General features: G+C 40.7%; 1 protein-coding gene across 3 annotated transcripts; it reads right to left on the reverse strand.

Moving 5' to 3' along the window:
• Nucleotides 1–1,101: 1,101 nt before the first annotated feature.
• Nucleotides 1,102–23,908, reverse strand: LOC146519665 (MAGUK p55 subfamily member 3-like). Of its 3 annotated transcripts, XM_085157238.1 has the most exons (20): nucleotides 23,711–23,908; nucleotides 13,445–13,507; nucleotides 13,213–13,331; nucleotides 11,909–11,986; nucleotides 11,467–11,547; nucleotides 11,104–11,241; nucleotides 10,885–10,966; nucleotides 9,821–9,906; nucleotides 9,569–9,643; nucleotides 8,946–9,142; nucleotides 8,154–8,218; nucleotides 7,303–7,323; nucleotides 6,501–6,542; nucleotides 3,830–3,895; nucleotides 3,023–3,178; nucleotides 2,823–2,903; nucleotides 2,645–2,738; nucleotides 2,453–2,561; nucleotides 2,090–2,218; nucleotides 1,102–1,751 (listed from the first exon to the last, which is right to left on the reverse strand). In XM_085157238.1, the coding sequence occupies exons 2-20, from the start codon at nucleotides 13,479–13,481 to the stop codon at nucleotides 1,572–1,574; spliced, it is 1,836 nt and encodes a 611-aa protein (XP_085013364.1). In that variant the 5' UTR covers nucleotides 13,482–13,507; nucleotides 23,711–23,908; the 3' UTR covers nucleotides 1,102–1,571. The 3 variants fall into 3 exon arrangements, with proteins under 3 accessions (XP_085013364.1, XP_085013365.1, XP_085013366.1); XM_085157239.1 differs by lacking the exon at nucleotides 3,830–3,895 and having other exon boundaries at nucleotides 23,711–23,907; XM_085157240.1 differs by lacking the exons at nucleotides 3,830–3,895; nucleotides 6,501–6,542 and having other exon boundaries at nucleotides 23,711–23,906.
• Between the last annotated feature and the right edge of the window lie 951 nt (nucleotides 23,909–24,859).

A 24,859-nucleotide genomic window follows, 5' to 3' on the forward strand; every position in this document is an offset into this window, starting at 1 on the left:
TGAGTTGAATAAAGCTTTGAAATTAAGAAACATGCTACCAAAAGGTACTCCAACAGGAGTCACAATAAACTGACTGACTGAGCAATCCTCTGAGTGGGAGACCAAACCTGACACACTCAGCTAGAAGTGCAATAGTTTGAGGAGTAAAACATTTGGGCTATGCTTTATTTAACGAGTCTCATATTTTCAACAAAGTAACTAGTTTGCTATAAATTACCAGAACAGCTGCTGTTAATGAGAAACTCCACATTTTCTTCAAGATGAAAAAGTCTATTAGCTGATATCAGTATTCATCACTTTTATTAAAACTGCAGTTTAATTATGAAGTGCCAGGCATCAAAGAGTCATTTGTGAAAGATAAACATTTCATTTCTGCCATCTGTTATTAACTTGGATGTCTCTTTGTAATTGTCACCTGTGCTGGGAATTATTTTTTTGTATTTCAGCCTCACAATAAACTACAAGATAAATCATACTCTATCATTTAACCCTGGAGAAGCCATGGGGTCAAATTTGACCCCATGAGTTCCCTAGTAAACCAATGGGGTCAGATCTGACCCCATTGGTTCTCCATAGTTAAACATAACTGCTAAAATGCAATCATTTCAAACCAACTTAAACCATTCTTGACACACAGCACAGCCACGTCCCATCTAATCAAACGTGTTTTCAGTCTTTCTAAGAAATCATCATTATCATTACTATTTTTTAAGACAGCCAGATCTTAAAAGGTCATATACAGTAGAGCTGTGATCCACCTAATTATCTGCCGGGGCTTCCTCTGTTTTCTATCTGTGGAAGCTTTGTGGGCAGCAAGCTTCATTTATCCAACTTAAGAGGAAGGAAAAGTGAATGTAGAAGGGGCTGTTAAAATAACTCAATGTAAGAGGGTAAACCTTTAGGCTGAGGGGCCAAAATAACTGTTTGGAAGGTTGCCTCTATGTAAATCTATATTTTCTGCTTAACATCCAATTTTCCTGAAGGTTTATTTCTGCATGAATGAAAATTTTGCTTTTCCTAACTTTATAAACTATTTCCAAGCTTAACAAATACATTTTTTATATATTATTAAGCTGAAATACAATGAACAGTTTTCTGGGGTTTTGTTTGTTTGTTGTGGCCGGTCTAAACTGTGGAAATCTTTTGGAGAACCTGTTGAAAAAATATGGGACTGTTTAAAGAGAGCAGTACCAACCATTTAAAACTACAATTTCCATCCTCGTCTTTGAACGAAATAAATTGAAATCAAAACCTGAATAAATATGACAAGACAAAGTAGTGATTGTTTGAGGAAGTAAGACTGTGACTTTTGGGCTAATTAAGCAACCTGCTTTAAAACTGAGGTATTCCTCTGACATCATTCTCTCCCTTTGGTGCCTCGATTTTTGGCTGACTGACCAGCCCTGTAGCATTCAGAGGACTACGTAGAGGAAGTTCATCAGACTCCAAGGCTGGCCAGCAGGCCTTTAGAGAAGAGAAGAATATCAGCTCTCTGGGAGAGGACCAGTGCAGGGTTTGGTGAACAGACTGTGAAGTTCTTCTGGAACGATTTGCGGAGTGCGTTGGTAAGTTTAGGTCCGCACCCAGCTGAGAGGCACCCAGAAGGACTCTCTCTCCAGCCTCTCCAAAATACCTCGCAGTTCTGCACAAGCACTGGCCGAGTCCTCCTTGATCAGGACACGGTCCACTAGGTGTCCATACTGCTGATCAATCTGAATGGCAGACTGACGCATCTCCTGGAGGTCTTCATCCTGTTGAAGAAAGGCAATTAAAGAATTTTCTTTTCTTTACAGTGGATGTTGTGGATTATTAGTGTCCTTTGAAAAAAATATGCTAATATATATTGATGTTAGTGACCATTTTCTATCTTTTGTGTCACATCAGTTTTGCACTGACCTAATGCTCCAGGAGTGATATTCTATAGTACATTAGTACAATGAGATTGCTGCGTATTTACAAAGCTTGTGAGTTGATAAGAATTGTGCAATACTTTTGATCTATTAAGCAAAAGAATGCATGATAGGCCCAACTACATTTAAAAAAAAATCTTTTAACAGGACGTGTTACTGCTTAGAGAAACATGGCTCACTGTAATGCGGCCATGCTCGCCCCCTCCTGGTGAGGTGGCTGCACTGCGACGACGTCTGCTCTCAGGAACACGGGGCTTGACGAATATCACATAAGGCTTGAACTCCGATGTCCGTAGCCTCTTCAGAGCCTGGAGTAGTGGAAGGTTTACATCAAACAGAGAAAACAGAGGTCAGGAAGTAGCTGGGAAGAAGCAAAGTCAACAGCTTGGTGAGCAGGCTTGACATGACTGCCTGCCCCTGCCCACTCAGGTACTCAGTAAAGTGCTGCTGCGTGCAGACTAAGTAACTCATTGTGACATGTTGTGACAGTGGATTCTTTGGATGAACATTAAACAGGATGTTCTCTGTAATGTGACCCTCACCTCAGGCTGCACATCTACTATACACATCTTATTCTTGGCCTGCACAGAGCGGATAGCCTCGATACTGGTGCCGTATTGGTTCTCCTTGTATTCGCCGTGCTCTATGAACCTGTGCAGCAAGAATTAAACCTTTTCTTAAAGACACAATAAACCAAACTTGCACGACTCAACATGGATTCAACGGAAACATACTTGTTGTTCAAAACATCTGCATCAAACTGCTGTTTGGTGACAAAGTGGTACTCTACACCATCCTTCTCATGCGGCTTCTTGGGTCTGGTTGTATCTGTGGGAACACAGGAGTACTTTAGTGATATTTCTAGAGTTTCGGCGATTCATTTAGGCAAGTGTAAAATGTGGAGTGACTCACGCGGTACAGCTACTGCATAACGATGTGGGTTTTCGGCAATCACCCTCTGTTTGAGTTCATTAATTCTTGCTCCAAGAGAACCTTTCGGAAACAAATGGTGAATATACATGTGAACAAAAGGACGGCGTGTTGTAACACAAGTTGTAATCCACTAGATGTCGCCATCATCACAGGAGTCCTTTTGTGCTTTTCAGTCTTACCGATCAGAACCACCAAGCGGGGCCTTTCATTTGGCCTCTGCTGATAGCGGGTCACCTCCTCATAGGTCAGGAACTCTGGTTCTCCAGGATCAGAACCCTCTCCTGATGATCCCTGCCTGTCTTTACGACTCAGGCGGAAACTCCTCCGCAAACCAGCTACAGTGAGGTCACAGATGGGAAGGAAGAAGAAACAGAAAACAAGAGATCTTTGGTCAGATGTACGACAACATTTACTAGTGCACAGCAGTTTGATAAAGTTGTGGACAAACACCTTTTGGATAAATTAAAGACCAACCCACAGATCATGCATTAAAAACCTTTGTAAAGAGTGCACATGGATGAATATAGATCTATCCTATTGAAAGTGCAAATAGTTAAATATTTGATATATAATATTATATATATATTATATATCAAATATATTTAATATATCAATTATAATATTTGATAGTGTGAGATATACTGTAAGTAGAAGCCAATTGGATGTCATGCTTAAACTAAAAATTGGATCACATGCAGCTGACAGTAAATATATTAGGTGAAAGTCTGTTATATTACATATTTTGATAATTTTTGCATTTAAAAATTGATTTTAGTGACCCAATGTAAATATAATTTTGCTTTTATGTATTAAGAAAAAGCATGCTGCTTTCAACAAGGCTACAGTGCTGAGGCAGGACAGACAGGACAACCTGGCCCTGGGAGACGCCACGTTAAAAGGAAAAGACTGGATCTCCCATGATCAGGACTGTCTGTATCCTCCCCTGTCAGTGATGTGTACCTGCAGGAATGAGCCGGGCACTGTACCTGAATAAAATTCCCAGGAAAACACCTGGCCACAGGAGGGCGCCACTGCTTTACACTTAGGAGAGACTATAACTGGCGTTAGAGCATCACACAACCCAGCCTCACACCTCCACACAGGGTGAACAAGCAACAAACGTGCCTGGTTGAGTGTGCAATGCGTCCAACGCAGCAGGGCCCTCGTGGGTGGGGAGAGGATGGGGGAAGGGGTTGATTCTGAGGGTAGGGGTAAGCAGTGCACCAACCAGAGCAGCGGGGACAGTTAGCTAGATGCAGGGCAGGAGGGAGGGGCAGGTTTAAGGGGATCCAAACACTGCAAGGTGAAGGCGGTGGGGGGGAGGGATGAGAATGGGAAAGGTTTAACAGCTCCAAGCAGGTTAACGGGAAGCACAAATACTGTTTACTGAAGTATTTTGTGTTACAGTGAGAAAGGGCTGTGTTTAGATCGCTCCTTGTTGTCACACTTATTACAGCAGCTCACAGGATGGGGGAGCAGATGAGGGGTCAGGCTGGGTTAAAGAAGGGTGAGGGAGTGAAGGTCAGCGGAAGGCTAAAGAGCACAGGAAGAAAATTGGGGACTCATTTTTTTTCCCTCTTCCAAAGCGTAACGTTAGTAAAACTTGCTTATTGCAACATACCTTTGGCCTAGTTGTCCATTTAAATACAGTAAGCAACATTTTACAAATTACTGTGTTGTTAGCTATTAGATTATTTTATAGGTTTGTACTTTTAAGGAGGAGAGTAAAATGAAAATTCAAACATAACATATTATTGAACTATATGCTACACATTAGCCAGCTCAGTATGCTGGGAGTTCATTTATACTTATAGCAAGTAAAAAAATCTTTCTCTAACAGTTTCAGTATTTAGTGAATAATAATAATGATAAAAGTAATAATAAAGGCAAGAATAAAACCAGCACATTTGGTGAATTTAAGTCCTACTGAGGCAAAGATATAGTAAAAAATAAAAGTTACACAATTATTTTCTGCACTACTTTTTTTTCATGTTATGTCTGTGTTACATTTGCAAAAAACACTCACCGGCCACTTTGTTAGGTACTCTACTTCAACTGGTCGTTAAACCAAATATCTAATTGGTCAATACATTTTGGCACGTTGACGTGCTCAAGACGACCTGCTGAAGTTCAAACCGAGCACCAGAACAGGGATTAAAGGTGGTCCGAGTATACCAGAAAGAGCTGATCTATTGGGATTTTCTCACACTGAGTTTACAGAGAGAAAATATCCAGTGAGCTGCAGTTTTCTGGGATAAAATGTCTTGTTGATGCAAGACGTTGAAGAATTGTCAGACTGGTTTGTGCTAATAGAAAAGCAACATTAGCTCAAATAACCACTCGTTATAAGCAAAGGTATGCAGAAGAGCATATCTGAATGCACAGCACTTTGAGCCTTAAAGTAGATGGACTGCAGCAGCAGAAGACCACACTGGGTGCCACTTCTGTTAGCTAAGACCAGGAAGGTGAAGCTGGAAGTGACATGGGCTTAGTAAAACTGGCATCTGACATTAGGATGCTAAGGTCAGAATTTGGCATAAACATGAAACCATGGAGCCATCCATCCTTAAATAAGTAGGATGGTGGTAATGTAAGGGTGTAGGGGATCCCAAATCTAATTTAGTACCAAATGAGCATCATTTAAACACCATATCCTCCGTCTATCCGCACAGTGTACACATCTTCTGGCTGCTTCCAGCAGCAAAACATATCATGCCAAAAAGCTGAAATAATCTAAAACTGGATTCTTGACCTGGCCTCCACTGTTCCCAGTTCCAGAGCCATTAGAGCACTTTTTTTTTAAATGTGATGGAATGAGAGACTCACATCATGGAGATGCAGCCAACAAATCTGGAACAACAATGATGTGATGCCATCATGTTAATATGGACCAATATTGCTGGTATGTTTGCAGCTCCCTGTTCATTTTTATTGCCCTGAAGAATTAAGGCCAAAGGGGTCCAACCCAACAATAGCACTAACAAAGTGACCAGTGGTTGTATGGATAAACGTCCAATTAACAATGTGCAAAAAAATCCCCCACCTGAATGTGGATTTTTCAAATTGTCCTTCCATGACATTGAAAGAGATGCTGTGGAAACACAGTAGCTTGAAATCGAAAGTTAAGTAGCGAGCTGTTTTCTCTTTTTTCCTTCAGGAAATTTCTAACAAAATAATAACTTGTTTTGCATAATGTAGAACTGTACAGTCTGCACCACAGGAGCTGACACAGTGATGCATCCCTAAACTCTCTCCTAACTAATTATTCAGTGGAGTCTTCAAAGAGGCAACTCTGTTACTAACACCTGCTGTGAGTGTGAGACGGTACTTCCTACACTTTCCTTTGCCCTTCCTCATTTTACACTGTAGCAGTTAAGTGTTTCACTCACATGCATATCTACCGTCTCTTCAGCTATCAGAAATGAATCGCTGACCCTCATCTAATTTCTCAGACTGCTGTGAAAACCATCTTTTTTGAACCTTCAAAACCTTCACCCTTCCTCTTATCCCTCAACCCTGGCCCCCGAAGAGACAACCTTCCAAGCAGTTATTTTGGCCCCCAGCCCAAAGCACCCAGGGAACCAGCACACAGCCAGGCTGCAGCAGGCACAGAGCAGATAGGGAGAAGGAGGTGGAGAAAGATGTGCACACTCTCACCTATGTACTGTCCATTGAAATAGCCCTCACAGTCACAGTCCTCTGTAGGGAGGCAAGCAGGGAAAAGAGGGGGGTAAGCACAGGGTAAGAGACCTGGAAGAGTTGAGGAATAAGGGATGTGGAAGAGTTTAAGAAAGGGGTGGGCGGGCCATGGTAGCTGTAGAGGGGAAGCAGGGCCCAACGGGCAACAGGCAGGCAGGCAGACAGCAGGATGAGAGAGTGGAAGGGCAGCCAAGAGATGATGAAGATGTGCTGTTAGAGGCAACAGCCACTAAACAAAGGCTTGATAAAGAGATTTAAGTAGAAGGGAGAGAAGAGAGATGGCTCTACATCTGTATGTGAGTCAGCTATGAGACAGATCTCTGTGTACACACACGCAAACAAGCTCTGTGTCCCCAAAGATGTGCAGCTTGTGTACAAACTGCCTATACAAACCCATCTGTAATTCCTAAGCAAAATGTGTGCTTTCTATGCTTCTTTAATAGACTAAAGGGGAACAGGAAACGTTCATGTAAAGACAAATATGGAAAAACAAAAGACAGATAATAAGAGGTGAGTTTGATGCAAGAGAGGGGTGGAGGTATTGTTCTATTTAACAATCTCTGCTAGACGAAAGTCTCCAGGGATGCTGTTCTGCCTGCACCTTACCTGATACAAAAGAAACACACTCACAAACACACCCAGTAGCACACATGCAAGCTTTACACACACACACACACACGAATATGCACACAAATGGCAATATTACTCTGTAGTTTGTGTTTGGTTGTTTTGCTGTGTTTGCGGCTGCACATATACCAACCTTTATCACATCCTGGATCATCTGATGCAGCAGTGAAGGGCAGAGTAACATGTTAAGCACGGTTAAAGTATAAATGATTTTGTGCTGATAATCTCTAGGAACGTTGGAAATTTGTTACAGAGGATAGCTAGTCTAAATTTAGGAGATTGGCATTAAACTGACGTCACTCTGAGACGAGGAGGGGGACCCGCATGTTAAAGCTCCCGCTGGGATTGGGTGGAATTAATAAAGAGAGCTGGGGGAGTGTGGATGGAGGCTGAGACAGAAGAGACCTCGCAGGTTTGCTGCTGTGCAGCATAGCAGGGCTAGTTGCCATATTGCTAAGCTCTTGTTGTCTCCACGCAGCTCCCGCCTAATCGGATCGCCTGCAGCTTATGTGCCACGAAGAGCCACCGCTCACATCATCCACTCACCTGGCTGTTTACATGAACCCACTATAGTATCAACTGGAAAAGTGAGAAGCGCAGCATATTAACAGGGCTTTGTTTCCCACCGGACGACTGTTGTTACAGAGTCTGAGTTAAGCTGAACTCGCAGCCCGCTTACTGGCCAGATGGACTAAACATGAAAGAGATTAATTCATATGTGTGATCCCTCCCAGGGTCTTTCTTCCCCTCCAACTCTAATCTTTTTTTCAAAACCTGTCTACACTGCAGCATTTAGGGAATGTACAGTTGATACTAATGGCTGTGAGAGTTCTAATTAATAACCAAAAAAAGGTTAGAAAAATGAAAGCCAGTGAAAAAAATATAATCACAGTAGAGAATGGAGAGCTGATAGTGAGAGATAGTGTCAGTCATAAATTGTAATTATAAAAAGATGCACTGAAATCCTAGGAAGCAGAAACTTACAGAGAGACTTTTTAGGGGATTTTGGATTCGGGAGTGTGCCCATTTTCATCCTGTAGGCCAGTCGCCTGGGGAAGTGTGCAGCGGAACAAAGAACCAGAGACGATAAAGGCAGAAAGAGAGTAAGCAAAAAGTAAGGGGGGACAGTCAGGACTAAAAGATGTGAATGTGAAAAGGCAGAGGAATATACAACACATGGATGGATGGTTTTATTATGAGGGCAGAGACAAATAAGACAGCTGTTTGCACATCTTTTGTGCTTACTTTGTGTTGCTGAAGAGATTGGACTTTCCAGCAAGAAATGGCAACAATCACTACAAAAAGACATCTGGGCCTATTCAGTAATCCATCCCTGATGAGCGGACCTGAGCTCATGCCACTTTTGTTCAGTGACAATCAATGTAATCCAGTTTTACCCTAATCTGTTTGTCCCAAACATGAAAAAAATCAATTTTAGGTAGCTCTGAACCATATCTCCCTCGGTGTTTAAGCTATGATTAATCCACCAGATGCTGCGGTGTTTGGCTGGAGATCAGCTGAGATCATGTTAACAGCAATTTTGACACTTAGAGTTTCAGCACATGCCTATTCAAGTCAGAGTTTCAACTAAATTTATTCCACAATGATCTGATGCTCCATCTAATCACAGTTGACCCTTTAAAGTGGAACACATGAATGTGGATTTAAAAGATTATTGTCTGGGTAAAATAAATATCCGTGGGTGAACCGTTCAGCTTCTGTGACATCAGGCTCATTTTAATTGTGAAGACAAGACGTTCTTCTAAGCGTTCTCACCTCTCCTGAAACTGTTTGGATGGGATGAGTCCAGCACGCAGGTTGCTGTCTCCCACGCGCTTGGCCTGCCACCAAGTGGGGTCATCCTGCGTCACAACCTGAATGATGTCTCCCCGTTTAAAGGGAAGTCCCGCCTCCTGGCAGGGTGTGGCCTTGTCTTCTAAGGGGATGTAGTCAAACAAGGCTCTCATGTACACCTGGATTCAAATGCACAAGGTGGTGGAAACACCATATTTTAGGGTTTAGAGTTATCTGAGCAGAGCGTCCTGGATGTAAAACACAGGGCAAAGTGAGAAGGTGATTGTAAAACACAATGCGCCACAATTATATTTATATTCTGATAATATAAATATTATTAACTGAAATTAAATGGGGTTACCACAGGGTCACCATCTCTCATGTTTTATTCAGTGTAAACAGTCACTGTCGTTGCTTAAATGCCAAAAACAACATTTGAAATCTCCTTGGATTTGGACTTTCAGCAGTTCACACAAAGACTGAATATTATGTAAATCGTAGCGCAATAAAAGGTGTTTCGTTTTTTGTTTTTTCTCTCCCTTGCACACTCTGAATACTGAGTGCAGCTCAGAGGAAACCCATCCATCCATCATACTTTATCTCACCTTGCTCTCCTTCAGCCGGTCCTCCTCTTTAATAGCGGGGATTATCTTTAGAGTGATGGAGCCCTGGGACTGGGACTAGATCACAAATAAACAAGAGCACGGGAAGATTATGACTGCATCCTTACATTAAAGACACTGAAATATAATACGCTTAACTGTCAACTTGCAGTGAACTTTATTTTTAATGAATAAAAACATTTGTTTTTTTAGTGGAGTTATTCCAACATTCACATGTCCTTCTGTCCATCTTACCAACAACTGACTGATCTCATCAGGCCTCTTGTGGATCACAGAGACCCCGTTCACCTCCCTCAGCTCATCTCCTACATGCACCAAACCTGTGAAGAGCGTACACGCTGGATGAGCTGGCAGAAACATCAATGATGTTCAAAGAGACTTCAGTGTGCTTCCCGGGTCTTTGGGGTTTAGCATTTGTATCTTAAGATCAGTGCTGTTGTTAGATCCTCAGATACGAGCAGCTTCTGTCCTCCGCTGCGATCTGTTTATCTGCAGCCACAACAATGCGACCAAAGAGCACGACAGAAGGGAGGTTGATATATTTCTCCCTCAGGATACAAGCACAGAGCACACGATATTATACTGATGAGCATTTCTTCATCACTTGACAGCAAGAAAAAAGATTACTCACTGCTGACTTTCATTTACCCCCATGCTGCATTCTGTAGTTTATATCTTCCTGGTGTAACCGCTGCACGTTGTACACGATGCCTTACTAATGAAGAGGTTTTTGCTTTTCCAACAATTGTGCTGAATTTTTTGTCCTGATGCAATCTTTCTACCGGAGGGTTCATTAGAACATCAGGTTTTCTTGGCTTATTTTAATGAAATTATTTATCTCCTTCTCGCTGGTTGCAAGAAGAAAAATGAAGCCACACCGCTGTAAAAATCAGGAGGCTCTTGAGGCATCATGCTGGCTCAAGGCTACGCTACATTACTGCAACAGCAGTTTGTTTTCATGCTGGGCCTGTTTTTCTTCATGACAGTTTCCCCTTTTCTGACTGGTAAAAACAACAGAAACGCAGCAAAGAGTACACTTTTACTCAATTGTTGGTTTTATAAAGACAGATACTGACATCATTTATAAAAGTAATTCTACTTCTTGTGAATTGATTGTTGATTAACTATATAACGTGATAGATCTTTAGTTGAAAATAAAAATAGAGAACCTTTAAAAAATGCTCTTAGTTTCTCCCCTGATAATCATATAACATCCTCTTGCTCATAGGCTGGTACCACAGATATTGTTATAGTAGTTATAAGATATATAAGCTTTTAGAAAATGAACAGCATTTTACCACTTCGATCAGCTGCACCTCCCCTCATTATCCGAGCCACTATCACTGCTCCGGTGGCTTCGTCACGCCTGATGGTGGCTCCCTAGAGTACAAAGAAGTAACAACTCCATTAGCAGAAGAGGCCAAAGGTCTCCGTCCCATAATCCCTTCCTGTTTCATCTGTTTCTCTTGAAGGCTCTCTAGTTTCATTCCCACTCTCGACTTTACGTCACAACTCACCAGAGGTTCTTTGTTCTTTACCAGCCTGACAATCTTTACAGATTCCTCTTCCAGATCGTCCTCAAAGTCGTCCGGCAGCGGTGGCAGAACAGGGTCAAAGTTCTTCTGAGCTACGGTGTCATGCACTGACAGAACAGCCTGATGGGGCAGAAAACATACATGCTGAGATTACAGTGCTGACGTTCAGCTGTCGGGAAGCACACAAAGCAGTCTGACATCTGCCAGAGCTTGTGAACTGCATCAGAAATGAATTTTCAGTTTGATATGAGTGCAAGTGAAACAACCCAGCACAACAGGAAGTGAATGAAATAAGAGTTTGTGTGTCACTGCCACAAAATCTCCACTAATTGAAAATGTGTTTACCTTAAGATGAGGAGAAAGTAGCAAATTCAGCAGCTCCTTCTCCTCTGTGCTCATCGAACCACTCTGTAGCTCCTCCGCCACCTGCCAATCCCAATACACATGAACTCTGGATGTGTATACTAGTAACACACACAGTTTATTGTAGAACAGCAGAAGACAGATTCAGAGATGCAGAGTGGGAAAGATAAGTGGAAAGCACCTAGGGTCAGCAGTTTGCTCATCTGATAACTGGTGAGAGCAACAGGGCAGCAGGATATGGAGTTTCATTAGAGGAGCACTGGGATGAGTCAGCACTTTGAGAACATTAAAATTCACTTTTCATACCCACATTGCTTCTCTGTCGGAGCTAACTCATGGTGACTGAATGCTGTGCCCAAGTGGAAAAGCAATTTACAGTGTGTGTGTGCATGTGTGTGTGTGTGTGTGTGTGTGAGGAACTTACATCCTCTGCCAGAGAGGAAGCACTGTGGAGGACAGGTGTTGGGCTCTGTCTCTCATACTGTCTCAGCTTCTCGTGAATCTAGGAAAAAACACAATCAATGTATAGAAGGAAGAATTTTAATAAAGTGCTGCATAGTTAGGCCAAAAAGTGAAGTACAGTAATATGATATTCCATAACGTGTATCAGCTTCATGTCATTCTTTTCCAACAGCCACAAAACATAAGCATAAATCCGCTGACCTCAAATCAACTAGATATAAAAAACAACAACAAATGAACACAGCCACCATGATTGGTTCAAGTTCTGAACCAACTTGTCCAAGGTATCCATGTCCTAAAGCAGGGGTGGGGGAACTCCAGGCCTCAAGGGCCAATGTCCTACAGGTTTTAGACATGTCCTTGATCCAACAGCTGATTTAAATAGCTAAATTACACCTTCAACATGTCTTGAAGTTCTCCAGAGGCCTGGTAATGAATTAGTCATTTTATTCAGGTGTGATGACCCAGGGATAGATCTAAAACCTGCAGGACACTGGCCCTTGAGTTCCCCCATCCCTGCCCTAAAGTGTACCTTGCTTTAGCCTTTATGGAGGTCATAGATCAAGTGAGTTGGATCCTTTTACCAAGTACTTTTATACAAGCAAAATAGTCACCCTCTGTATGTCAGTAGAAAGAATGGCTAAAAGCCAGTTTGAGGCACTGCATTATGGGAAACTATGTCCATCTTTTATCTACAGTCTATGGTCAGAGTACATAATCCTGACTATTCCACCCATCAGCTGTAATATTTTACAAGTAGAATGATCTACCACATCGAAAGTAAGCCAAATAAAAAATAACTGGTATATGCTTTTGATTCAGACTGAATGCTCATATAATTGAGATCAAATGTCTTCAGATGCTTATTTTATGTCAGGAGCATACTTCCATGAAGAGCAGACCTCTGATGAAAGCTGTTTGATCTGGTTTTATTTCCAAATTCTGCACTTTTATTATCGTGCACATCAAAATGATCTAATTTTAGGATTTGTTTTGAGTTTTGTTTTGTTTTTATAAAATGATGCCATCTGTAGACCTATAGACAGACTATAAAGACATTGGGAGCATTTTGGCATGATGCTACTGTAGTTGCACCGTTTCACAAAGAAACTACTAGAAACCAGTTTCCTGTTCCATGATATCAAACCTTTACTGCATAAACAAATAATAGATGTTTCAATTTAGAAATTAGTTATCCAAATAATTATATTACAAGTTATTATTTGTAAAGCTTGAACCATCCTCACAAGAATCATAATTCCTCACCTTCATCAGGTATCCCAAACTCCTCTCACTGAAGACATCTTTGAGGAACACCATGTCCTCTTTGTGATTGGCATCTGGCCTCAGCTGAGAGGTCAGCAGGGCCAACGTTTCATGTAGCCCTGCACAGGACATGAATTAGAAAATCCATCATGTATATTAGCATGAACAGATGGGGCACAGCTAGCCTTGAGCAGTATGGACAGTATGTGTTGAGCATCTGCGCTTTTCTTACCCGCTCCTGCTGTGAGAACCGGCATGGCTTCTTTCATGGGTCAGTGAGGTGAGGAGGGGAAACCTGGGAGGGGAGAAAATATAAGTAGTATTTCCTCACACTTCCACCTGGACTCTGGCGGTTGCTTTCCGAGAAGTTTAATTGAGTGATTTAAAAAAAGAACTTCTTTCTTCCTAACCCAGTATGAACCTTCCAGATCCCTCAGGTTATCAGTTCCCAGAGTCAGAACCAGACACGGAGAAGCTGCATTCAGCTTTTATGCTCCTTATATCTGGAACAAACTCCCAGAAAGCCTCAGATCAGCTGAAACACTCAGTTTATTTAAATCCAGGTTGAAGACTCACCTGTTCTCAGCTGCATTTGAATAAAGCACCAAATCCGCACTTAAGCTTAAATTACAAAACTTACACTTTTAACTACTGATTTTATCTACTGTTCTGATTTTATCTGTTTTGATTTTATATACTGTTTTGTTTGTTTGTTAATTAGTTAGTTAGTTTGTTTGCTTATTTTAATCAATTTTAAATCATGCTTTTTATTTGTTTTTGTTTCTAATGTCTTTGTAAAGCACTTTGAATCACCTTGTTGTTGAATTGTGCTATATAAATAAACTTGCCTTGCCTAAAAAAAATAAATGCAAGGGTGTGTTTGTGTGTGAGCATGTAGGCTTGACGTACCTAGAAACCCATGTTTGGTAATTATAGCTGTACTTCATCCTCTTTTCTACTTCAAGCAATAAATCGGGGTTGCAATTTCCATTTTGCAGTGTAGTTACCTCATCTGTGAATGTGTAGGTGTGGATCTGCACGTCTGCTCGCATTATAGGGCAGTACTACTAAGATAAACAGTCACTGCTGGTACTATTAATCACACCGACTCTCGTTAGGCCGTCTGAGCTTGTGCTGGTATGTGTGAAACGAGCAGAGTGGGATACTCTGGCACAACCCTGTCTGAATCAAGCAGTGTGTCAAACCTCTAAGGAAGAAGCTGCTGATACGAAGACTCGAAGGGATGCCTATCACATATTTACAGTACACTACGCTGTTGTAAATCTGTCCTCCTTGCTGCATAAAAAAGAGCCACCCTTCCTTGCTTGAAGGAATAATTTCAGCGATATACAAACCAAAAGTCTTTTAATCTTTTCTTTTAATATAATTCAGAACAACTGAGGCTTATTTTAATTAAAAACAAAACAAGCAGTGCTTATCCCAGTTTGAGGAATTTACCATCGTAAATGAGACAGATGAGAGCAACAACTTTAGTTGGGATTCTGAGGGCTAAATGAAAAGTTAAAGTAACAAACGAAGGCAGCACTCTTCGGTATTCAGACCTGTGAGCGACTCAAAGATCTATTTAGTGTAAGCCCAGCACAGACTGCTGCATTATTGCAGTCCCAGCCAATCAATAACTTTGTCACTTGATTCAATATTCTCCATATTTCCTCACTTGGAAACCTGGATCAATATGAAAAACAAAACAAAACCAAAAAAAAAACACAAAGTCACTCATGTCACACTGTAATCTGATGACAGAACAACAGAAAACTGCAGCAAAGCCAAAACCGCAGTCTGTGGCTAAAACATTAACAAAGAGTATTAGTATTTTCACTTGTTTCTCATAGTTATGTTGGACATTTATGAACCAGACTCTGGGATTTATTTTACTCATGTCAGGAAATGGAAAATTAGAAGATAGAGTTTAATTTTCATATTTCCTTTGTTTTTTTTTTCTCACTGTTGCATAAATAACACTTTACACAGTATATCTCACAGTATGAGGCCCTCATATCTATCCATATATCAATCTGTCTACCTACCTATCAAAGATGATCATCCTTTAAAAGTAGTAACACCTAAGCAATGTATTTTTCTAAACATACACAACCCACAAATCCAGTCAGTGAAAATAAATCCAAGAAGTAACGTTGGCTTCTGTACTGTTAGCACAGCATGCTAGCTGTTTTTTTTTACTGTATAATCTCAGTCACATTGAAGAAACAGGTGTGAAGCAGTGGATTTCCAGAGGCAGGTTTAACAGTAGCCAGTGGGGTGAAAACAGTAAGCTAAAATTAGCAGGTGGATTTTCAAAATCCAGGCTGAGGATCCATCCAGTCCAGTTTGGGTCAACTGACATAAGGTGGAGGCTGGGCGGTGGAGTGACTGGGCCTCAGCAGTAGTCACTAGAGGACAGGTGATGAATAGCAAGTCTGGGATTAGAAATACAAGGGGATAAGGAGCTTAGAGCAGAGGTGAGATATAACGGTTTTTAGAGAGCTGGATCTTGTTCAGTGTTCAGAGACAGATTAGTCTTCCTGGTTAAATATATATATCTTTGTTTTTGCCGCAGTAATAATGGAAATATAATTATTTATTCTTCACTAGATCAATCCAATTTTGAACCTTGGCTGAAGTACTTGTTGGCAATAAAAGTTTTAGTGCCATCGACTGAGCCTGGTGATTGTTCTAAATGTATTTTTAGATTAACATTATTTTTTATTTAATGTTTATATTGATAGAAGGAGTACTAGAATTCTTTCAGTGGAAAGTTAACAAGCTTGTCATATAGGGCTAGTGATTAAACTGGCTTGAATTTGTGTCATGTACTCAAAAGCTGAGTTACTCCAAAGCTTTCCTTTAGGTTCCCTGAACTTAAAATTATTGTGTTAGCTCAAAATAATAAAGTTATTCTAAGTACTACCCTAACTTAAATATCTAAAGTAAACTGCACTTTAGTTTTTCTAATGCAACAAGCTTGCATGTTTATTTATTTATTGCAATACTCACACCTAATTCGATTTTACAGTGTAATATCTCAGCAATACAATTAAACTCTTCAAACTGTGGCAAAACTGCAACAAAAAGACTTAAAATTGTCTTTAGCACTATCAGAAAATGTAAATGCTAATGCTATAGGGTATATGCTAATATAAAACCAGGTAGTCAGACCAACAGTGACCATAGTGAGGATGTTAGCACGTAGCGATGAGCATTCAATTCAAAGCGGTGGATTACTACAGTGGCCAACCCGCGGTCATTAGGTGAGAGGAGTCTGCAGTGACATAGAACAGCATTCATTCCTGTGTGCTAACAGAGCAGCAGTGTATTCTTAGGGTCTGTAACCTAAATATATCATCACTGATATGCAGCGCGAAAGTGAAGACTTCTTGAATTAGGACAGAGCAACATCAACAAACTGCAGCTGGCTCGGTTTCTCTTCATCTGCGCTGTTCTTACAGTTAAATAAATCGCACCTGAACACGGATCTTCTGTTTCCATCTGTGCACTTGGGCCACGCATCTAGAAATTGGAATTATGTTGTTATGTACAGAGAGATCTTGAATCTCTGCAAGTGTGATCATCTTTGCCTCTTTTGCTTCTTCTTTCTGTCTCACTCCTCCTAAAGCATTTTTTAAATCTATTCAAGGCCTTTGATGGTTCACAATCAGAATTTGATTAACTTCAGCAGAGACAGCAGCGAGCTCATGAATAATGAACAGAGATGATATTACAGGAGGTGGGGGAGGCAGAGAGGGAGGGGGCTGCACTGTTTTCTGTTCTGTCAACACAAGAGACCTTTTATTCTTAACTATGTCAGCTAGATTTTAATTCTTAACTCACGGGAAGGAAAAAAAATGCCAGTTCTGTGTTTCTAGGAATGATAGACTGGCTTTAGTGGTCACTGTTTTCACTGATACATTTTTACATCAAAGAATGCTTTAAAGGTTTCCTCTCATCTCCTCACAACTATCTTCTACTTGATGAAAATTTAATATCCTCCTTTGTAATGAGCAAGCAGTTCATTTATATTAAATATATGGTTAGACTGTGCTTAAGTATTGATGCTTGTAGAGAATTACAGGGTCAGTCCTGCACATTTGATTAGATGTCTTTATCGTTTTTAGCTTTTATCACTGTCTCCTTTTTTATTTTTTTGTTTCTTTTGTGTGTGATTTGGACCACTTCAGAAGTCAGAACAGCAATAATGGCCATGACACCATGTAGCAAACATCTCATGGAGGCAGCCAAGCTACTTTAGTGAAAAGTTCCCGCAAGTGGGATCAATAATTAAGCTCCTACTCTGCAGCCTGACTCAGGCAAAACTGAACGCGCAGACATACTGGAGATTTTCCTTCACTTTTACTTCCAGTGACTGATAATAAAAATCAAAAAACAAAAAAATACAGATCCACAAATCTCCTTTAAACTGACTGCATTTTTTTTTCTTTTGATGATTTTGGGTTTCTGCTTTGGGAAACATCTAATTCTGCAGCTGCTAAATACTCAGCGTTCACCTGCAAGCTCATCTTTTAGTGCTGATGGTGGAACACAGTGGGTTTTAGAGGGGCTTGTTTTTTTGTTTAAATTGAATAAACAACTCTCTGGAAAAGGTTGTGAACAACTTCACAGTGACCTTAAAAACACTGTAAAACAAAACATGTAACTAAACTGATATGCGATGACTATTGTTAGGTTCATTAGCATACAAATATTGATACTTGATCTGAGGCCTGTACCACAAACCAGGATTTTGTTTCATCCAGAAAATTTCAGGGCTCTTATCAGGTTACACTGCCATGATAACTTATGATGATAATGATAATTACTATTATTATTGCTAGAGATTAGCGATCACCAAGTATGACATCACCCCTTACTTCAGAAAATAGTGTCAGACCTTTCAGACCTTTGTGCATGGATAGTTACTGGATTATTATTAATTACTGGATGCAACTTTATTCCTTGATATTTTTTCTGCCTTTTACAACAATTTGTTCTTTAAGCATTGATGCAAAATCAGGACACCTATATGTTGATGTGGGGCTTATATCAATTGAACATTAACTTAGCCTATATTTGAATTGTGTTATTTATTAATTGTTAGTTCTTACTCGCTCTCAGTTAAACACGACCTGGGCTCCAGCTGGAAGGAAAACAAAACAAAACTGTCTTATGCAAATTTAAGAATGAATTTAATGGCGTACTTGAGTTTTCCCTGTCATAATAATTGGGATGTTGATAAGTTTGTTTACTCACAAAATTAGGATTTTTGCCAGCTTTTCTTCCTGCCATCAAACAGGCCGAATTTTATTAATATAATAGTTCTTTTTCTGTTTTACTGACCAAAACTTTTAAAGCATAATCATGCGCTTATACAGTTCTTTTAACACTTAGCTACTATATAGTGTTTTTGGGCTCACATGTAGATTTATCTGAAGCAGCTGTGTTACTTTCATACTATATTATGCTATGAATGCCACTGTTTTCTTGTGAACACACTTATACCTAAGATCAGAAAGCCCTGGGTTGGCAAAGTAAGTTGATGACCAGCTTAATGTGACTGCGTATCTTGATCTACCGTGTAGCGGTAAGTGATTCCAAATAATGGAAAGATATCCCGGGTATGTAGAACTTGCTATGTGTGCAGGATCCTGGAGCTTGACGTTTGTTTCCAAATATTTGACTCAGTTTAGAACTTCCTGTTTCAGCAGCTTACAGCATGTTACATGAATGTTTCCCTTTTATTAGTAATTAGAAGGATCTGTTCAGATCATTCGTTATCCCCAACACGCACAATGTCAAAATCCTAAAACAAAAGCGACTTGGCACGAAAGAAAATGTGTTCATGAATGTAAGATTCATTTGCTAAAAACTGCATCCAAGTGATATGTTTCTGAATAATTAAACTGACGATTGAAACTGCAGCTTTCAAACAATCAAAAGCTTGTGCTTTATTGCATCTCCCTTTGCTGCTCTTGTTACGATCAGTGCATATGTATTCCTGCTAAAACATTTATACTAAGATATCAAAATATACATTATTACCATGTGCACTAATGTCAGCAATTATATGGTAAATAGAAGGTTCCTAGTTTTCTTCATTAACTTCTTCATTAAGTCAGGCCTTCCTGTGCATGCATATTACCTAATTGTTGAATTTAAATTTACTGTAGGTGTGGATATGATTACTTATTACTTACTCATTAGACCTGTGTGGTAGACTGGTGACCTGGTCAGGGGTGCCCAGTCTCTTGGTGGCAGTTAGGATAGGCTCCAGTCTCCACACAACCCCCAGCTGCCTAACTGGTTTAGAAAATGGATTGTTGCTAAAATTATGCTAATCAAAGTCTCTTTTTTTAGAGAGAGAGAGAGATGAAATCAGAGATGAAAAATAGTGTACACAAGCCAAAAACTTTAAATAGCTGTTCAGTTCCTTCAGGGGTTGCATTTTTAAAATATCCCACTTTAAAAACTGAAAAGAATTAAACATGTTTGCTCTGCAGTAAAAACACAGGTTTGGTTTCAGTAGTTAATCTACCCCATCATAGCGACTGTCTGCTGATTGATTATCAATAAAGCTCCATTTACATTGTATTAATGTTTAGGGATATGCACTAAAAGGCACACAGACACAGATGGAGATCCTTTCTTTATGTTCTGTATTGAGCTGTCTTAAAAGCAGTTTTGTTTTTTTTAGTTTTTGTTTGCCAAAAATATGTTGACAGTCAAAATAACAAACTCAAAGCTAGAGGATGACACTTGGGTGGCTATGTCTATCATTTACATGCAATAGTTTTATAGAACCTGGTTTTAAAGAACCAGTGTGTTAAAGTTAATCATTATTTTCTGTCTTAATTGTCTTACAGAATTACTAGCTTAGGGTTAATCCAGAAAGCTAAAAGCTAGTACACATACTACATATACTATGCTACGCATTAGTTTATAACACCTGTTTGTTTGTTTTTAACTCTTTGCTACCTCAAAGGTCAGTGTTGTTAAGACGTTTACAGCCAAACAGTGCATCAAATTCACAAAGTTTAAAGTTCCACTTATCAAATTCAAGGTCACGGGGTTTAAAAAGCATTTTTAATCAAAGCAAATCCAAAGATACTGTTTATGCTGCACATTAAACATTCTGGTCAAAGTTTGTATCATTCACAGCACAACTCAAACCCAGCCCGTTAAACGAGCACTCCTGGGAGACCGGAAGATGCTGAGTGAACAAACATGCTACATGTGTAAACGTGGTGGAGATTTTAAACAACATTGTGAACATTTAATGTGGATTTAAGGGCAAAACCTCGGACTGCAATGATGTCTTGTGGGTGGCTGTAGCTCAGGTGGCAGAGCAGGTCAGCCACTAATCAGAAGGTCGGTGGTTCGATCCCAGGCTGCCTCCTGGCTGCATGCCAAATATCCTTGGGCAAGATACTAACCCCATGTTTGCCTACTGGTGGTGGTCAGAGGGCCCGGTGGCGCCTGTGTCCGGCAGCCTCGCCTCTGTCAGTGCGCCCCAGGGCAGCTGTGGCTACAATGTAGCTTGCCATCGCCAGTGTGTGAATGTGTGTGTGAATGGGTGAATGACTGAATGTAGTGTAAAGCGCTTTGGGGTCCTTAAGGACTAGAAAAGCGCTATACAAATGCAGGCCATTTACCATTCTTGTGCATTGAAATGATGTATTTTAGTCTGAAATTTCTTCTCATTTTGGTATCTTGAGGCCTGGTATGACATGCACCAGAAGATCCACCGTCAACATGCATATTTATATCAGCCTCTTCGGTCACACCCTGAATTCTGAAATCCTGCACAGTTGAGTTCATGTTGTTGTAGCTCAAAACATCAGCAGGACTACAATCACCAAATCGCCCAACGTCACTGATCCAGAAATAGACTCAGACGTTACGTTTTTTGCACTTTGTTCCAGCAAAAATGACGTTTGATGTCTCTTGAAATCTAGTTAAGAGCTTAACTGCAGATCACATAAACACGATGGAGTGGTGAAGCCACAGCTCAAAAGTCAGCTGACCAGATAACAGCTTTCGTCATATAGTATTCTTCTGGACTTTGCTAAAATGCAAACATTCCTATTACTGCATTAATAACATAATCCTGCCTTAAATAAAACATTTAAAAATATTCTAAACAGGAATCTCAGTGATTTCTATCCAAAGTGATGCTCACATTAACAGAAAACAAACAGGTTACACCCCGCGTGAGCACACAACCAACATACTCAGACATCCTCTATCTTCCTCCCACCACATCCTGCTCTCACTTTTCTTCCACTCTTCTGTCCTGATTCATCTTTTATCTTTGTTAGAACCACACGGCTGGTCCACAAGCCTTTTATTCCTCTGCATTCAGTCACGAGCCCCGGAGGTGGCATGATATCAGGCGGTTCACCGTGAGAGTCACTGGCCCTCAAAGTACTCCGCGCACTGCCAAGAGTTTTATCAGGTCGCTTCGAGTCTCTGTGACGCCTCATCCAGCAAAATCTTAGCCCTAAGAGAGCTACAGAGCAGCCACTACTCTCCTGCAACAAACAGAGGGAGAGCTTTCCTCTTTCCTTTAAAGGATCCAGGGCTTTGTTTTTTCAATATAAAATGTAAGAAAATTGTCTCAAATCAGTCTTACTTTAAATATATTGAATTTAAAATAATAAATCTAATTCTACATGGAAACACGACAACTTTTCACTGCTCCAAGGATGCAAACAATTAATTTAATTCTTTTAATTATTTAATTATTATTTAATTTATTGCTATTACCTCCTAAATTTACAGTTTCCAAAAACATGATTTCTTTTAGACATTTAAATAATGGCTTTTTGGGAAAAAAGTGCATTTTCATGACATGTATGATAAAAAATTTGCAGCAGAAGTTGGAAGGTATGGATGTAAAATTTATATCCTGCTTGTTCTCACAGGTTCCAGGTTCTTTGTAGGTAATTCATAACTAGGTGTTTTATAGGTCCACACTAGAGTCTGTTCGCATATGAAATAAGCTGCTCATTATGCAACTGACAGAATTATATTTCCATTAAAGGCCAACAAACAAGGCTAAAACTCTCTTTGGTAATTATTTTCAATAACAAAGAACTGATTTACCATCATAAATATTATATATTTCATACAGTATTATCTGGAATCATTCAGACTGTTGATTCCCGTCACAGTGTATTTCCATTCAGTCATCGTGGTGCTGCTTGTTATTGTTTTTGTGCACAGAGACTATGCCCTTGCTCTCTGTGTATATCTGAAGATGTTACAACACAAAATATGCCAGCTGCAGTGCTTACTGTGCAGCCTGTGTGTAGGAATCATTAGAAACCCCCTCTTGAACATAGCAGTGCTTAATGAAAATGCATTGCCTACTTTGCTGTAATATGCCTCGGTACAGAGATACTAAAGCAACAAATGCTTGGTCGAGCTGTTCTAAGTGTGCTGCCTTTCAGAGACTGTTTCAGTTTGCCAGATGGCAAGGGTCAGCCTTGCTTCAGGAGCATCCGGTCTCTGTCTGTCCAGTGTGCTTTTACAGTATATTATTTCTGTATCATGTCACTAAAAAATGGATGTGAGGAACTTGTAAAGAGGAATCATGCCGGGGGTTAAAGGCTCGATCTGTATACAGCTGCAGCTGTGTGTGCTCCGCTACAGTAAAGACATAGGCAGTCACACACAGACACACACACTGGAGAATCCGTGCTGGTCTCCACACACACATAGAGCTGAGAGCAACATCTCGGTGAGCACATGATTGAGCGGCTTGGCTCGACTTGTCGCTGCCTCGAGAATGAACACCGCTCACATACGGCTAATCCACTGAACTGACAGTAATGGGAGGCAATACTAAGCATCTTTGGCCAACATCCAAAATGTTTTTCACACACACACACACAACGTACACACACACACACTTCCCAGGCTCACACCATCACTTCTGCGCAACCACAAAAACCTCCCATCATCTAATCTCATCTCACAGGAGCAAGCAGAGGGTGTGGCCAGACAGAAACTTATATCATCTCCAACATGGAGGGAAACTACTGATGTTGACAGCTGACACACTCCTGCTCCTGCACACTGTCACACAAAAGGCTTCCCCCCTCCTAAACCCCCCTACACCCACTTCCTGAATTCTACACAGCAAAACGGAGGCAGACGTCTGCTATCTCTTCCTGTTTCCACTTCTCTTCCACCTGATCTCTCTATTCTTACTTCCTCATGTCTGTAGAGCATAATGCTGCCCATCCCTCCCTCCCCCACACCCCTCCTCTTCCTCTCTCCTCCATCTCTCTGCATCACCCTGCAGTGCTACAGCGCTCTGCTCTCCCGACATACAGCGTGCCGTCAGCTGGCAGACAGAGGAAGAAAAGGAGAGCTCGCACGGGGTAGCAGAGCATCCTTTCTTCCAGCTGATACCCTACGTTCACTCTGAAAAACAGAAAGGCGTTAAACAGATCAACGTGGACAGAAGCTGCCTTCTTACCTTCGCTTCTCTCCGTATCTCCTCCTCGCTCTCCGTTTGCGTCTCCTGACTGCAGCCACACTGTTTGTCTCGCTCTGAATCCTCTCCCTCCTCCTTCTTTCTTCCTGCTCTTCTGGCTGCTGGTCTCACAAACCTGCTACCACTGAGTGAGCGCCTCTCCCTCTCTGCCTCGCGCCCTCTCTCAGCCCTCCCCTCCCCATCCTCCTCCCTTTACATTTCTGATGCTCTTTCTGCTAACAACATCAGTAAAGAATGCCAGAGTGGGGTTAAGATTTTACATTTTTCATACTCAATGCCCCTGAGTCTGCTGTCTAATCTTCTTTTTTTCAGGGGGTTGTTAGAATAGACCAGCCTTTGTAATATGAGTTGCATTATTTAAGAAAAGAAAAAATAGATAAAAAACACAAGTATGTGATAATGAATGAAAATATTCAGTTGAAAATGCCATTAAAGCCCTACTTAATTAGCAATGGGTGAAAAACTGTGCAATATCTTCAAGGTTACGTATTGAGAAATATCACCAAATTCTATTGTTTTTCATCTTGTGTTTTAACACATTGTAACCAACAACAGGTAAAAGAGAACAATTTGGTGGAGACCAAAAGCAGAGCCAAAACGACAGCAGCCAAAATTGTATTTACAGGCAGATAGAGCAGTCTGATCACACACTTTCAAAGTCTTTCAATTAACATCTCAAGATAGATTTTTAAAAATATCTCTATTTTTAGCTGTGTGACTTCTTTGTCAAGAAAGTGATAGCAGGAGGACAAAATGGCACAAACACAATGCTGCCAAAGAATCCACATATTGTTTTATTCAATATAATATTTTCTCCTTTTATTTTCACTCAATTTCACTGTCACATGTTGTGGTTACTTACTGGATCTGATTGGCTGCCTCTAACAGGGAGTTCCCCTCCCCCTCCTCTCAGAGCCAGGCAGGATGAAGCTGAGCCCACATCCAGTTAGGGAGCGGCTGCTCGCTTTGTCTGCATGCATGCTGTTCAGAGTGGACACACACACACACACACACACACACAGACTTTCTTTCTTATGATAATCGGGGGCGTTCCCAGTCCGTGTTTGTGGATCTCTTCTGGGGTTTTTTGGGGGGGACCAGACCTTTACAGCTCTCAGGACACAAAGAAGT

This window comes from Neolamprologus multifasciatus, chromosome 4 (genome assembly GCF_963576455.1).
Source record: "Neolamprologus multifasciatus chromosome 4, fNeoMul1.2, whole genome shotgun sequence".
NCBI classification, from domain to species: domain Eukaryota; kingdom Metazoa; phylum Chordata; class Actinopteri; order Cichliformes; family Cichlidae; genus Neolamprologus; species Neolamprologus multifasciatus.